The sequence below is a fragment of the Ursus maritimus genome, unplaced genomic scaffold, assembly GCF_017311325.1.
Source record: "Ursus maritimus isolate PB19 unplaced genomic scaffold, ASM1731132v1 scaffold_5, whole genome shotgun sequence".
NCBI classification, from domain to species: domain Eukaryota; kingdom Metazoa; phylum Chordata; class Mammalia; order Carnivora; family Ursidae; genus Ursus; species Ursus maritimus.
Genome location: NW_024426663.1, coordinates 31,546,581 through 31,564,402, shown reverse-complemented (window position 1 = coordinate 31,564,402; position 17,822 = coordinate 31,546,581). Strand labels below are relative to the sequence as shown.

General features: G+C 37.7%; 1 protein-coding gene across 1 annotated transcript in view; it reads right to left on the bottom strand.

Annotated features, from left to right (window-relative positions):
• ANKRD31 (ankyrin repeat domain 31) overlaps positions 1-17,822 on the bottom strand; it is a 171,513-nt gene that overhangs the window by 108,978 nt on the left and 44,713 nt on the right. The window contains exons 9-10 of the mRNA XM_040622182.1: positions 10,256-10,365; positions 3,306-3,461 (exon numbers count right to left, since the gene is read on the bottom strand). Of these exons, the coding sequence (XP_040478116.1) occupies positions 3,306-3,461; positions 10,256-10,365 (266 nt within the window). The remainder of the gene's footprint in view (positions 1-3,305; positions 3,462-10,255; positions 10,366-17,822) is intronic.

Sequence of the window (17,822 nt, the reverse complement as noted above, 5' to 3'; positions counted from 1 at the left end):
GCTTCATTCCCCCTTCTGATTACCTCCCCTTTCTTTATCCTTTTCTTCCCCTACCGATCTTCCTAGTTCTTATGTTCCATAGATGAGAGAAATCATATGATAATTGTCTTTCTCTGCTTGACTTATTTCACTTAGCATTATCTCCTCCGGTGTAGTCCATGTTGCAGCAAATGTTGAGAACTCGTTCTTTCTGATAGCTGAGTAACTGAATGCCACTTTAAATGAGACCCAAGCAAGGATGATCCAGTGATAAACAGTATCAGTCTTTTTTTTTTTTTAATTGGGGGGGAGAGGCAGGGGGAATCGCCAGCAGATGCCCCACTGAGCAAGGAGCCCATCCATGCAGGGTTTGACGTGGGGTTCACACGGGGTCCAATCCCAGGACCCTGAGATCAGGACCAGAGCCAAAATCAAGAGTCAGCCGCTTAACCGATGGAGCCACCCAGGTGCCTCTGAATAGTATCAGTCTTACGGTTGAAATAAAATTCCCAGCATCGACAAAGCCAGAAGGATCTTTACAGAGCCACTGTAGACCGGAAATGGCTACACAATGCAAAACGACATCAAACACACTGAGAATTTCCCTTACCCTAGGGATTATTCCTTCTGTCTTATAAAACCACTCCTTCAAAATAAAGATGGACACATTTTACAACAGATCTTTTATTATCTCCCAGATCTGCAGGTTGGAAGAGCCTTAAATTTTTTTTCTTTTTAAAAACTAACATCTTAAAGGAAATCTCTCTAAAGCTTTATAAGATAGTAAGTTTCCCAGAAAGAGAAGATAACAACACATTTTAATAAAGATCCTAGTACTTATAGGCTCTAATGTAGCAACTGTTAACACCCACAGAGGTGTAAGTGCATGCTCTTCTGTATTATACAGTCCTCAACAATGTGGCGTCTCATTTTTATGTTCTTATCTGTCTCTTGCCTTGCTGTTAAACTTCTTGCTATTATCAATATCCTGGACTGTGCCAGCCTTTACTTTCAGTTCGAATGTGCCACAGACTTAGGAATCAGATAGAATTCTGTGTAAAATAATGCTCAAGGCATTGGTATGAGAGGGTTTTAGCAAAGAAGCTTTATGAGATCTGTTTTTGGGTATTCAGAGTTTCTTCAGCCTACTTCCTGGTTTCACCTTTGTTTTTGATAGATGAAGAACTACTGCAACCATTTTTTTAAATCAAAGACAAAGATATCATAAAATGTAAATGAGGATTCATAATGCAAACTATTACCTATGACAAATCATTGGTCTATTATTATAACATCTTATGAATTTCTCAAAAGGCACTTATTCTTTCTTGGACTGTATCACAGAATATATTTAAGCTTTTCTAGTATACGTATGTTTCTGTTTTCACAACATCTGGTACATACGGGCATATGTAGAAGCTCACTACAATGAACTGATGTATCACATGGAGGTCATACATCTCTTGCCAGTAGTTCCTGAACTTCACTGAGAATACAAATCATCTGGGGAAATATGTTAAAATGCGGATTTCAAGGTTTTAACCTACAGATTTTAATTGTGAGACGGTGTTTGTGTGCATGCGTGTGTCTTGGAGGGTGAAATAAACATTTTAAACAAACCACATTTTAAACAAACACTGCAGGTGACTGATGAAAATGGTTGTAGTCAAGTCTTTAAAAACACTACCCTCTGCAATTTTGTAAGATGGAACAGCCAGAAGCAAAGATCAGAGCTAAGATGCAAAGTGAGAAGGAAAAATAGAGAACAAGAGAGTTCAAGAAGCCAGGAAAGTATGTTAAGGATAAAGAATTCATAAGGTCACAGAAGGTCTCCTCACTGCGCCAGGAGAAAGTGCACAATAAATGGCCGAAGACAAGTAGAGAATAAACACCAAGGATGTAAACAATGGCACAGAAAAGGGCTAATGAAAAAAAATATATTAAGAGATTCTTGGGAAGTCCATAAAGTAGAGTTAGCTGCATGTAGAGCTACTCCTGAACTTAAGGAGCAGATAGAGACTAACAGCAAGTACCACACATTTCTGAAGGGAGCAAGTGCTTTGGCTAGCAAATAAGGATCCAAGGTTGAGGGTCACAGGACATTGGTGGTTCACTTGGGTATGAGATTCAGAACAACGGCCTGTTAACCCCTGATTATCATATAAACACATGCTTTACTAAAGTCAGTCTAATCACCTGCTTGTCCGTGGACTGTGCTGTTCATCCCTGTGCCTCATAAGACTTTTCGCACTGTTTCACAAACTGAGAAAGTCTAGACACACTAATAAAAGTATGGACACATAAATGCACTACCCAGGCTGGCCCAGTGCTGCTCAGTGCCTTAAGCACTTAAGTGTCCTTAAAGAAGCGTTCTTGTCCAGGAGAACATCAGCTTCTCTCCACAAAAAACACTGTAACAGAGATCCAGCCATGTGGAAAGAATGTTCTGAGCTCCCTTCCCCACCTTCTCTACCTCATACTCTCTTCTCTCCATATCCCTGGCCATTGCCCCTGCTGTACATCTACCATATTACCTCAATTTCCCTCATAGCTCAGCATACCATCAGCTTCCTTCAGCTTTTGAGCTTCTTTTCCATTCAAAGTTGAGTCTCACCGTAACAATGCCCATGCAAAGCCAACAAGTCAGCCACAGGAACCGCATCCTTCTGTGGAAGGCCACTGCACATGGCCCAATTGGTGCGCCCTGGGCAGGCATAATCTTTTTTTTTTTTAATAAAATTTTTTTATTATGTTATGTTAGTCACCATACAGTACATCCCAAGTTTTTGATGTAAAGTTCCATGATTCATTACTTGCATGTAACACCCAGTGCACCATGCAATACGTGCCCTCCTTAATACCTACCACCAGCCTAACCCGATCCCCCACCCTCCTCCCCTCTAAAGCCCTGTTTGTTTCCCAGAGTCCATAGTCTCTCACGGTTCATTCCCCCTTCTTTTTACACCCCTTTCCTTCTTCCCTTTCTTCTCCTACCGATCTTCCTACTTCTTATGTTCCATAAATGAGTGAAACCATATGATAACTGTCTTCCTCTGCTTGACTTATTTCGCTTAGCATTATCTCCTCCACTCCTGTGCAGGCATAATCTTTGAAGATGAAATATAATGCTCTTCTCCTGCCCTTCCCTCCCCACCTTACCACATCCCTGGGAGAAGATGGTGATCAGTTACCTAAGCAGAAAAATTACCTGGAAGCTTTCTGTCTGTGACTTGCCTTACACCCACTTCGTCATACTTTCAAAGGAGTGACTAAGCAGAAATTATGAACCACTCTCAAGATAATTGTGCGTGGTAACCCCAACTTACCAGCATAACTTGTCTGATTAACATTTCCACCTTTTATTATATAATGATGAACAAGACCAACGTCATTATGCAGAGCAGCCTGATACAGTAAGTTCTCTCCAAAAATGTTTCTACGGTTAATGCTAGACAGAGATATTTTATTCCTCTTCATTTTTTCTGAAATGAGGGGATGAACAAAAGAAAACAAAAAGTAATAATCCTTACTTGAAAATCGGGAAAAATACAAGTAACAGTGTGAATCCACTCAACATTCAGGAATTATACTATGAAAGAATATTTCATCCATAAACCCAACTATAATGTTATCTACATGCAAAAAGGTAAAAGAAAAAATGTCATTAGTTTGAAAATACTTGCAGTACATTATAAATCATGTAAGCAGTTTATGTTTATTGAAACCCCCATGAAAGCACATACATGAGAAGACTAACAGATTATTTTCTTAAAAGTTCTGGTGAAAAGGATTATTTAAATCTAGAATTAGAGTTATTAAATCTAACAAAATACTATAGTACCAAAATGTGTTACAACACCATGAGGAAAAAATCTCAGAAGTATATAAGGAAGATACAGAAATTAACCCCAGTGAGGCCAGAAAAGAGAATGCTAAATTTGTTTGTTACAAATAGTTGTCATGAATTTAAATAAAGAAAAATGATCTTGATCTGTACAACAGTTTTATTTCCTAAGCCAGAAAACAGACAATTAGATTCCCAGGTTATGTATATCAGGTATCATTTCTCCACTGTGTCTCCTGATATTCCTTATTTAGATACTCTAAATCCTGTCATCTTATGGAATAGTTCATTTGGTTTTACTGTATTTCAGAATAACATTGACGATAGCTTTTCCAATTCTGATCTACCTAATCTGCCTTATCCTAAAATCTCACAAAAATAACTGAGTACAGCAGCACATTTTTAATGGATCACAATTTATCTGCTTTGCCTTTATTAGATTTCCTCCATTCAGTTCCACTGTAAAGCAAACCAACTTCTGAACATTTGAACCTATCTTCCCTCACTCAAGACTAGAAAGCATTCTGCTCCTACCAGATAAACTGTATGCTTACAAAAAAATAAAAAGTATTCTTTATTCCAAGATCTATCTTTGCCAGTTGTACTTGCTAGTTATGTAATTTATCAGAAATAACAAATTAAGAATAAAAAATTTTTCAATGAAAACTAAGATGTAGAAGACATTCACTTCCAATCACAACTAAATAATTGTCATGACTTGCCCTTCCATTGCAAACAACTAAAAAAAAAAAAAAAAAAAAAAAAAAAAAAAAAACTAGACAAAACATATGGGGTAAAAAAACCCTATATTCAGACACCGGAGAACAGGCAATTCAGATCTATGACTCCTCCCAGAGAAGGGAAACAACAGAGTGAGCCCTAAGATCACTCTTGTCTGGAGGCACTTTCCAGCATATAACATAAGCATAGCAAGGTGATCCTGCTGAGCTGAGGAGATAGAGATTCAAGCTTCAGGAGGCTAGGATGATTAGATTTTGCATGGTACGGTACCAAAGATTTGGGAAGAGAGAACAGGTACCAAAAATCTATAAAAGGGACTCCTTGAGTCACTATCTAAATACTAAAGTGCTCATATGTAGGTTGAGTCTTCATGAGGCTGGACAAGAACAACTACCAGAGAACTATAAAATAACAATCCTGAGAGATCACACAGGCCTGGGAAACATTTACATTCCTGACGCCTGAGGAGAGAGACCTTGCTGAACAACCAGATCATTCGTAGAGACCCCTGACAGGTCATGTTTTAGTAGAAAGGGCTAACTTAGCTGTATAATAAAGCCTACACCAAACCTGCTTAACAAGGTTTTTTTAAAAAAATTGAAAGGATAAATCTGATCTTCAAGTAACTTGTGGGTCAAAACAAAATTCAACATTCTTAAAATATAGAGACATTCAGTAACATCTTGTTGCATGTGGATATCCAATTGTTCTCCTCTACAAAAGCCTTGTGCCTCTGTTAAAACTCAGGGTTTATTTCTGATAGGCTATTTTGATTACTATAGCCATTACCACTTTTTTGTTGTTTTGAGAGAGAAAGAGAGCATGAACATGTGAGTGGGGGAAGGAGAGAAGAGGCAGGAGGAGAGGGAGAGAGAGAATCCTAAGCAGGTTCCATGCCCAACACAGCCATCTCACAATCCTGAGATCATGCATGACCTGAACTGAAATCAAAGAGTCAGATGCATAACCAACTGACCCATCCAGGCTCCCTGCCATATATATATTTTTAAAGATTTTATTTATTTATTTATTTATTTATTTATTTAGACAGAGAGAGAGAGAGAGAGAGAGAGAGAAAGCCAGGGAAGGAACAGAGCAAGGAGACTCCACACTGAGTGCAGAGCCCAACTCGGGCTTGATTCCACGACCCCAAGATAATGACCTGATCTGAAATCAAGAGTTAGATGTTTAACCGTTTAACCAACTGAGCTACCCATGCACCTTGTCCTGCCATATAATTCTTAAAATCAGGCAGTGCTAGCCCTCTAACTTTGTCCTTTTCCATAACTATTTTACCATTCTAGGTCCTCTGCATTCCATATGAGTTTTAGAACCAGCTTGTGAATTTCTACAAAAAAACCCTACAGGAATTTTGATTGGGATTGTGTAGAATTCATAGATAATATCTGAGTAGAAATAATATCTTAATATTCAATCTTCTGGGACAGCTGTGTGGCTCAGTCAGTTGGGTATCTGACTCTTGATTTCAGCTCAGGTCATGATCTCAGGGTTGTAAGATCAAGTCCCGTGTTGGGCTCTGTTCAGGGCGCAGAGCTTTCTTGGACTTCTCTCTCTCTCCCCCTTTCTAAAAAAAAACAAAAAAGCCCCCCAAAAACTAATATTGAGTCTTCTGACTGATGAACAAAGCCATATATCCCCATTTTTCTCCAATAATTTTCACTGATTTTTCTGAATATTTTCTAAGTTTCAGTGTACCTGTCTTTTACATAGTTTGTCAAATTTATCTCTATTTCATATTTTTGATACTATGTATCAAATTTCAATGTCTAAATGTTTGTTACGAGAATATGAAATACAATTAATATTTGTATATTGACTTGTATCCTTCATTGTGCAAAATTCACTTACATATAGTTGCTTTTACTATAGATTTCATCAGATTTTCTACATAGATGATTATGTCATTTGTGACTAAATACAGTTTTACTTCTTTTTTTCCCACATGGATGCTTTTTATTTGTTTTTCTTTCTGACTGCACTGGAAAGAACCTCTATAATGATGTTCAACAGAAATAGTGAGAGCAGACATCCCCTGCCTTATTTCTGATTTTAAGGGAAAAGTATTCAATCTTTCATCATTAAGTATAATAGATGTATATTTTTTTGTAGATGCTCTCTGTAGGTTGAAAAAGTTCCCCTCTATTCTTAGTTTGCTGGGAGTTTTCACTAGTGAGAGATGTAAGGTGTTGTCAAATGCCTTCTTGACATCCCTTGAGATGATAATATGGCTTTTCTTTTTAGCTTGTTAATGAATTACAGTGATTGATTTTCAAATGGTAAAACTAATCCTGAATTCCCGGGATAAACCCACTCTGTCATGATGTATTATACAATGTTGAAATTGATTTGCTAAAGTTTTGTTTATATATTTGTATCTATGTTCACCAGACATATTCATCTGTAGTTTTCTGTTCCTGTGATGTCTTTGATTTTGTTTTCAATTTATTAGTGGGTTCACAGGATGAATTGAGAAGTATTTCCTTATCTTCAACTTTTTGGAAGAGTTTATGGAAAACTGGTATTATTTATTCCTTAAATGTCTGTAGAATTCACCACTGAAAGTGTTATGAACTGAATTCTATCCCCCTCAAAATTCATGTTGATGCCGTAATAGAATAGGATTTGAGTCCTTACAAAAAAAAAGTAAGAGACATCAGAGTTCTCCATATATGCAGGAAGGACATGTTGAGAAGTCTGCAAGTCAGGTAGAGGTCTCGCTAGAAATCAAATTTTCTATTACCTTCATCTTGGACTTCTAGCTCCCAAAACTGCGAGAAAATAAATTTGCCACTTAAGGTATTTAGTTATGGTAGCCGTAGCAGACTAATCCAGAAGGCTTTGGGCCTAGAAGTCTGGGCAAAATCAAGAGCTGGACACTCAACTGAGCCACCAAGGTATGCCTAGAATAAATCCCTTTAAGTAAAATTGTCAATTCAAGAATTGTGACTTGAAAGTCTGAAGAATGTAAATAAACTGCCTGGCAAAAAGACTGCACAGGGGCGCTTGGGTGACTCAGTCAGTTAAGCGTCCCACTCTTGGTTTCAGCTCAGGTCATGATCTCAGGGTCAGTGCTCAGTGCAGAGTGTGCTTGTCAGTCTCCCTCTGGTCCTTCCCCTGCTCTAGGTCAAATAAAAAAATAAAATCTTAAAAAAAAAAAAAAAGACTGAATAAACTTACACTATTACCAACAACATAAAAGAATGCTTACTTTTTCCACATTCTTGCCACTGCGAATTCTCAAATGTTCAAACATTTGACATTCTCTTAGTGAAAGCTATACTTCCTAATTATCTTTTTTTAATCATAAGTGAGATGCTAATCTTTTCAGTTATTTTTTAAAAGATTTTATTTATTTATTTGAAAGGGAGAGGCAGAGAATCTCAAGCAGACTTGGAGATGAACAAGGAGCCTGACGCAGGGCTGGATCTCACGACCCTGAGATCATGACCTGAGGTAAAACCAAGAGTGGGATGCTTAACTGACAGAGCCAACTAGGCACCCCAGTTATTTATATATATGTATTTTTTTTTCTGTGAAATGCTTGTTCATGTTCCCTACTCATTTTTCCTTATCCTTACTGTTTTGTAAGAGCCCTTTGCATGTTAATGCACTTAACACTTGTTATGTGTTATTAATATTTCTTCTGTGTTCAATGTTTGGTTTTCTTTGGGGTATTTTTCCATAAAATCTTTTTTAAATATATGTAGTCAATTTTATCATTCTTTTCCCTCCTGGCCTCTGGGTTTGTCATTCTTTAAGAAGGTTTTTCCTCCTTGGAGATTACAAATAGATTCACTTATGTTTTCTTCTACAACTTTTTTTCACTTAATCTTTGGCCAAAATGGAATTAAATTCAGTATAAGGAATGTTATAGGTATTCATCCAATTTTGTTTATGTCTTCACTATTTATTGCTTGGTCCTTCTTTTTGCCACCAATTTGAGATGTCATCTCTATTATATACCTTCCCCAAAATTCACACTGTATCAGGCTTCTACATTTAAACTCTATTCTGTTTCTTCAATTTATCTGTCTATTCCAGTGCCTGTACACCAAATTATTTTAATTTCTATGGCTTTCTAATAGCTTTCATATTATTTACAGTAGGTTCTTGTCTCTCCACTCTCCCTGTACTTTTATTTTTCAGAATTTTCTAGGCTAGTCTTTCATATTATCATTTTATAACATTCTCATAACTAACCTCCAGCTTTATAAAGCAAAACAAAACAATTAACAAATAAACAAAAATCTGTTTTTGACTGAGCTCTCACACATTTACAGGGTAATTTGGGGAAAAATAAATTTCTTAACAAGACTGAATACTTATGGTCAAGAATAAGGTTCTTCTTTCTATTTCTTCAAGTCTTTTTTCTTTTTTTTAAAGTCCCTCAGCAGAATTTTCAACTCTCTTCTTACAGGTAAGGCACATTTCTTATTAGGTATATAAGCAGGTATTTTCTCTTTTATAATTATTATAAATGGGACTTTCTCCTATATTTTTTCTAACTGGGTAATACTTATACATATGAAAGGTATTTATTTTTGTCTCGTCTCAGTTTACTAAATTTTTTAAATGTTTTATCTGGAAAAAATTTCAGACTTAAAAAAAAGTTATAAAAACAGAACAAAAGAGTCACCCATTGTTAGTATTTTGCCACCTGTTTATATCATTCTATCTCCCTTCTTATTTATTTTTTCTATTTTTTTATTTTTATTTTTTTAATAACAATTTTTTATGTTATGTTAGTCACCATACAGTATATCCTTAGTTTTTGATGTAATGTTCCATGATTCATTATTTGCATATAACATCCAGTGCTCCATGCAATATGTGCCCTCCTTAATACCCATCACCGGCCTATCCCGATCCCCCACCCCCCTCCCCTCTAAAGCCCTCAGTTTGTTTCCCAGAGTCCATAGTCTCTCATGGTTCATTCCCCCTTCTGTTTACCCCCCCTTCATTCTTCCCTTCCCTCTCCCTTCTTATTTAAATATATGCATGCACACAGACATATATATAAATAATAACTTATGTACACCATGCCCCTTTACTCACTAACACTTAAGTGTGTATTTTGCAAAAAACAAGGGGATTCTCTTAAACAACCAAATTATTATTAAATTCAGGAAATTTAACAATGGTATATTATTATTTAACCTATAGTCCACATTTTAATTTTGCCAATTGTACCCCTAGTATATTTTAACCAGCCTTTCTATATTCTTATTGTTTCTCTCAGTTTCTTAGGTTATTCTTTGGGGTTTTATAGGAACAAAGAAATAACAACTAAGAATAACAATAATTTTGCCTTTCCCTTTCCTCTAATTATTCCTCTTGGTATGATTTCTCAAAGCCTTATGCTAGGTTGGTCATACCACAAATAGATCACATATCTAAATTTGAAAAGGGTTCTGTAACTATGCTATCCAAAGTAGAAATATAGAAAAAATACCAGCCTATAATCTAGAAGTTCATGATCAAGTCCTAGCTATGCTACTAATGAGCTGTGCAATGCTGGGAAAAATCCTTAACCTCTATGAACTTCCTCATCAGTAAAATGAGAAAGATGAGATAGATAATCTCTAAATCCTTTTCAGTCCCAGAATTCTATGTTTCTGTAAGTTATTTAGTTAAAAAAAAAAAAAAAGAAAGAAATCAAATATGCCTCACCATTTTTTCCAGCAAGTTTTTTGTTTCTCTGCATCTGTTCTCCACTTTTGAGTCTGGTTGAATGTATATTCTTCCCTTTACCTTTAATCATTAAAGCAGGATCCTGAATTCTTGAAACATAAATGTGTTTTTAAAATTATTATCATGTTCTCTACAACCATTCATACAGAATCATACTAAATTTTTACTCAATTTTTAAAACTAGAAAGTATTTTGCTGAGCTGCTATCAAACAGCATGGCACTTTAAAATATGGAGATGGCTCCTGAGCAAACTGAAGATAATTCTGTGACAGGCATGCCAGTTTTTGTGGTTTCTAGACTTTTCTTTGTGCCACCTGTGGGTTTCTCTCCTTTAGGAGCAGTCATCTGCAAGTATTCTGAGTCTCTTGCTCCTCGTTCCATAAGCTGGCATGCCACTATGTATTTACCTTCTAGGGAAAAAGAGAGGCTTTTTGCAAGAAAACAGGACTTGCCATGTGGGATTACACTGATCAAAAACTGCAAAATACTGGAATAAAAACAGACACATAGGTGAAAAGGACACTGTGGAGCCAGGAAATAAACGTACGTATATATGGTCAATTAACTTACAATAAAGGGACCAAAAATATACAATGGGGAAAGGACAATTTTTTTAATAAATGATGTTTGGGAAACTGGACAGCCACGTGTAAAACAAGGAGACTGGGCCTCAATCTTATATCATACACAAAAATCAATTCAAAATGGATTAAAGACTTCATTGTAAGACCTGAAACCATAAAACTCATAGAAAAAAACACCTTGACATTGGTCTGGGCAATCATTTTTTGGATTTGGCACTAGAAGCAAAGGCAACAAAAGCAAAAATGAACTAGGGCTACATCAAACTAAAAAGTTTCTGCACAGAAAAGGACACCATCAACAAAATAAAAAGGAAACCTACTGAATGGGAGAAAGTATTTGTAAATCACACATCTGATAAGGAGTTAATATTCAAAATTTATAAAGAACTCATACAACTCAATAGCAAATCAGCAAACAATCCAATTAAAAAATGGAAGAGGAACTAAAAAGACATTTTTCTAAAGAAGACATCCAAATGGCCAACAGGTACATGAAAAGGTGCTCAACATCACTAACCAGCAGGAAAATGCAAATAAAAACCACAGTTAAGATATCATCTCATACATGTTATAATGGCTATCATTAAAAAGACAAGAAAGAACAAGTGTTGCTGAGGATGTGAAGAAAAAGGAATCCCTGTGCATTGCTAGTGAGAATGTCAACTGGTGAGGGCACTATGGAAACCAGTATAAAGCGTCCTCACAAAATCAAAAACAGAACTATCATATGACCCAGCATTTCCACTTGTGGATATTTATCCAAAGGAAATAAAATTACTATCTTGAAAAGATATCTGCACCCGTGTCCACTGCAGCTTTATTTATAATAGCCAAGACATGGAAACAACTTAAGTATCTACTGATGGATAAATGGATAAAGTAAATTGGTGTATACACACACACACACACACACACACACATACATACACACACAATGGAGTATTATTCAGCCATAGAAAAGGAAATTCTGCTATTTGTTGACAATGTGAAAGGACCTAGATTGGAAAAAGATGGCAGAGGAGTAGGCGACCCTATTTCAACCGGTCCCCTGAATTGAGCTGGAAATCTATCAGACCATTCTGAACACTTATGAAATCAGCCTGAGATGTAAGAAGATATATCTGGATCTCTACAAACAGAGTATCTCCAGTGGCTGGTTTTGAGGTAAGAAGCAGGGAGCCGTGATTCTGCAGGAAGATACTGAAGATAAACAGAAGGTGGAGGGAACCTCCATGAACTTGCACCAGGAAGGCAAAAGCCTCCCATGCTGGGAGACTTGAAGACTGGTAGCTGTGGAGAAAGGACTTTAGGGAAGCCCTGGACTGAAACCAGGAGCTACGGGTACGTGCGAGTGAACTGGGGACGGCTTGCGGTTGTAGAAGCACAAAGGGCAGAGACATGTCTGGCCCTGGGAATGACAGCTGGGAGTGCTGCTGTGGGGTACACAACGCAAGAGACTGTGTTTTTTCGCAGCACAGAAACAGAGACAGTGTGGCCTGGAGAACTCAGTGAAGAGCAGACTGCGATCTCTCTGTTCTGAGACAGAGGTTTGGCTACAGTCACTTCTGCTCTGACTCTCGGAAGAGACTCAGAAAGCCGCCAGGGAAAGCCACCAGAGAACAAAAAGCCCCCCAAAAAACATTTTCACTGAGCCCATTCCCCACCCCACAGGGGGCAGGGCAACTCTGCCCAAACAGGGTTGCCGGAGTTAACAGCACAGCAAGCCTCTCCCCTCAAAGAAGGCTGGAAGAACAAGAGGCTGACAACCCTAAGGTCCCTATAAAACAGGCTCATCTGGGTTAATACTTTGGACTCTGTACATTCCCTCAACCACCCCTCAACAGAATGACTAAGAGGAACCCTCAACAAAGAAAAGAAGCAGAGACTGTTGCCTCTGCCACAGACCTAATGGATATGGATATAACCAAGATGTCAGAAGACTTCAGAGTAACAATTATGAAGGTGATATCTCGGCTTGAGAAAAATATTAATGACCATATAGAATCTCTAAGGGCAGAAATGAGATCTAATCAGGCCGAACTTAAAAATGCTATGAATGAAATGCAGTCTAAACTGGATACTCTTGACTGCCAGGGTAAACGAGGCAGAAGAACAAATTAGTGAGCTAGAGGATAAGATGATAGAAAAGAAGAAACCGAGGCAGCATGGGAAAAACAGATTAAAACCCAAGGGATCAAACTGAGAGAGATTAGTGACTCAATGGAACATTCCAATATCAGAGTTATTGGGATCCCCGAGGGGGTAGAGAGAGAGAGGGGTCTAGAAGATATATTTGAACAAATCATAGCTGAGAACTTCCCTAATTTGGGAAAGAAAACAAGCATTCGTGTCCAAGAGGCAGTGAGGACCCCCCCAACATCAATGAGAACAGACAGATGCCACGACATATAATAGTACAAGTCCCAAATGTTAGATCCAAGGAAACAATCTTGAAAGCAGCAAGGGGAAAGAGATTTCTTACGTACAGAGGGAGGAACATCAGAATAACGTCAGACTGGTCCACAGAGACCTGGCAAGCCAGAAAGGGCTGGCAAGACATATTCAGGGTACTAAATGAGAAGAATATGCAACCAAGGATACTTTATCCAGCAAGGCTGTCATTAAGAATGGATGGAGATACAAGGAGCTCCCAAGACCAGCAGGAACTGAAAGAATATGTGACCACCAAGCCGGCCATGCAAGAAATATTAAGGGGGAGGGGGGTTTTTATAAAAGGAGAAAGACCCCAAGAGTGATACAGAACAGAAATTTACAGAGACAATCTATAGAAACAAGGACTTTACAGGCAACATGATGACAATAAAATCATATCATTCAGTAATCACTCTCAACGTGAACGGCCTAAATGCTCCCATGAAATGCTACAGGGTTGCAGACTGGATAAAAAGACATGACCCATCCATATGCTGTCTACAAGAAACTCTTTGTGAACCTAAAGATACCTCCAGACTGAAAGTGAGGGGATGGAGAACCATTTTTCATGCCAACAGACCTCAAAAGAAAGCTGGGGTAGCAATTCTCATATCAGAAAAATGCGATTTTAAGCTAAAGACCGTAGTAAGAGATACAGAAGGACACTGCATCATTTTTAAAAGGGTCTATCCAACAAGAGGATCTAACAATTGTAAATATGTACGCACCCAACATGGGAGCAGCCAACTATGTAAGCCAACTAATAACCAAAATAAAGAGACGCTATTTTTTTTTTTTAAGATTCTATTCATTTATTTGACAGAGAGACAGCCAGCCAGTGAGAGAGGGAACAGAAGCAGGGGGACTGGGAGAGGAGAAGCAGGCTCCCAGCAGAGCAGGGAGCCCGATGCAGGGCTTGATCCCAGGACCCTGGGATCATGCCCTGAGCCGAAGGCAGACGCTTAACGACTGAGCCACCCAGGCACCCCAAGAGACATTATTGATAATACACTAATAGTAGGAGACCTCAACATTCTACTCTCAGCAATAGACATATCATCTAAGCAGAAAATCAACAAAGAAATAAGTGCTTTGAATGACACACTGGATCAGATGGACCTCATAGATATATAAAGAACATTCCACTCTAAAACAAGAGAATACTCAATCTTCTCGAATGCACATGGAACTTTTTCCAGAACAGACCACATACCGGGTCACAAATTAGGTCTCAATTGATACCAAAAGACTGAGATTATTCCCTGCATATTCTCAGACCACAATGCTTTGAAATTGGAACTCAATTACAAGAAAAAATTTGGAAGAAATTCAAACACATGGAAGCTAAAGACCATCCTGCTTAAGAATGTTTGGGTCAACTATCTCACACCATACACAAAAATAAACTCCAAATGGATGAAAGACCTCGATGTGAGACAGGAATCCATCAAAATTCTAGAGGAGAACATAGGCAGCAACCTCTACGACATCGGCCAAAGCAACCTTTTTCATGACACATCCCCAAAGGCAAGAGAAACAAAAGATAAAATGAATTTATGGGACTTCATCAAGATTAAAAGTTTCTGCACATCCAAGGAAACAGTCAGAAAAACTAAGAGGATGGGGGAATGGGTAGGCCGGTGATGGGTAGTAAGGAGGGCACGTATTGCATGGTGCACTGGGTGTTATACACAACTAATGAATCATCGAGCCTTACATCGGAAACCGGGGATGTACTGTATGGTGACTAACATAATATAATAAAAAATCATTAAAAAAAAAAAAAGAATGTTTGGGTCAACCAGGGAATCAAAGAAGAACTTAAGCATTCATGGAAACCAATGAGAATGAAAACAAATCAGTCCAAAACCTATGGGATACTGCAAAGGAGGTCCTAAGCGGGAAATACACAGCCATTCAAGCCTCACTCAAAAAACATAGAAAAATCCCAAATACATAAATTAACCTTACACCTCCAAGAACTGGAGAAAGAACAACAAATATACCCTAAGCCACACAGGAGAAGAGAAATAATTAAAATTAGAGCAGAGATCAATGAATGAGAAACCAGAAATACAGTACAGCAGATCAATGAAACTAGAAGATGGTTTTTTGAAAGAATTAACAAGATCGATAAACTACTGGTCAGACTTACCCAAAAGAAAAGAGAAAGGAACCAAATTAATAAAATTATGAATGAAAGGGGAGAGATCACGACTAAGACCAAAGAAATAGAAACAATTATTAGAAATTATCATCAACAACTATATGCCAATAAATTAAGCAACCTGGGAGAAATGGATGCATTCCTGGAAACCTATAAACTACCAAGACTGAAACAGGAAGAAACTGACAATCTGAACAGACCAATAACCAGTAACGAAATTGAAGCAGTGATCAAAAACTTCCCGAAAAACAAGTCTAGGGCCTGATGGATTCCCAGGGGAATTCTACCAAACATTCAAAGAAGAAATAATACCTGTTCTTCTGAAGCTGTTTCAAAAAATAGAAACAGAAGGAAAACTTCCAAACTCATTTTATGAGGCCAGTATTACCTTGATCCCCAACCAGGCAAAGACCCCATCAAAAAGGAGAATTACAGACCAATATCCCTGATGAATATAGATGCCAAAATTCTCAACAAGATTCTGGCTAACAGAATCCAACAGTACATTAAAAGGATTATCCATCATGACCAGGTGGGATTTATTCCTGGGATGCAAGGGTGGTTCAACATTTGCAAATCAATCAATGTAACAGAACACATTAACAAGAGAATAGACAAGAACCATACGATCCCCTCAACTGTTGGAGAAAAAGCATTTGAGAAAATACAGCATCCTTTCCTGATTAAAACCCTTCAGAGTGTAGGAATAGAGGGTACATTTCTCAATCTCATAAAAACCATCTATGAAAAGCCCATAGCGAATATCATTCTCAATGGGGAAAAGCTGAAAGCCTTTCCCTTAAGATCAGGAACACGACAAGGATGCCCACTCTCACCACTATTGTTCAACATAGTACTAGAAGTCCTAGTAGCAATCAGACAACAAAAGAAATAAAAGGTATTCAAATTGGCAAAGAAGAAGTCAAACCTCTCTCTCTTCGCAGATGACATGATACTTTATGTGGAAAACCCAAAAGACTCTACCCCCAAATTACTAGAACTCATACAACAATTCAGTAATGAGGCAGGATACAAAATCAATGCACAGAAATCAGCTGCTTTCCTACACACTAACAATGTAACTGTAGAAAGAGAAATTAGGGAAGCGATTCCATTTACAATAGCAACAAAAACCATAAGATACCTTGGAATAAACCTGACCAAAGAGGTAAAGGATCGATACTCTAGAAACTATAGAACACTTATGAAAGACATTGAAAAAGACACAGAAAGAAGGAAAAACATTCCATGCTCATGGATCGGAAGAATAAACACTGTTAAAATGTCTATGCTGCCCAGAGCAATCTATACTTTCAACGCCATCCCGATGAAAATACCATGGCATTTTTCAAAGTGCTGGAACAAATAATCCTAAAATTTGTATGGAACCAGAAAAGACCCCAAATCGTCAAGGAAATGTTAAAAAAGAAAAACAAAGCTGGAGGCATCACATTGCCTGATTTCAGGCTATATTACAAAGTTGTGATCACCAAGACAGCACGGTACTGGCACAAAAACAGACACATAGATCAATGGAACAGAATAGAGAGCCTAGAAATGGACCCCCAACTCTATGGTCAACTAATCTTCGACAAAAAAGGAAAAAATATCCAATGGAAAAAAGACAGTCTCTTTAATAAATGGTGCTGGGAAAATTGGACAGCTATGTACAAGAATGAAACTCGACCATTCTCTTACACCATACACAAAGATAAACACTAAATGGATGAAAGAGCTTAATGTGAGACAGAAATCCATCAAAATCCTAGAAGAGAACATAGTCAGTAACCTCTTCAACATCAGTCACAGCAACTTCTTTCAAATACGTTTCCAAAGGCAAGGGAAACAAAAGCAAAAATGAACCTTTGGAACTTCATCAAGATAAAAAGCTTCTGCACAGCAAAGGAAACAGTCAACAAAACAAAGAGGCAACCCATGGAATGGGAGAAGATACTTGCAAATGAAGCTACAGATAAAGGACTGGTATCTAAGACCTATAAAGAATTTATCAAACTCAATACACGAGAAACAAATAAACAAATCAAAAAATGGGCAGAAGATATGAACAGACACTTTTCCAATGAAGACATACAAATGGCTAACAGACACATGAAAAAATGTTCAAAATCATTAGCCATCAAGGAAATTCAAATCAAAACCACACTGAGATACCACCTTACGCCAGTTAGAATGGCAAAAATAGACAAGGCAAGAAACAACAATTGTTGGAGAGGATGTGGAGAAAGGGGATCCCTCCTACATTGTTGGTGGGAATGCAAGTTGGTACAGCCACTCTGGAAAACAGTGTGGAGGTCCCTTAAAAAGTTAAAAATTGAGCTACCCTATGATCCAGCCATTGCA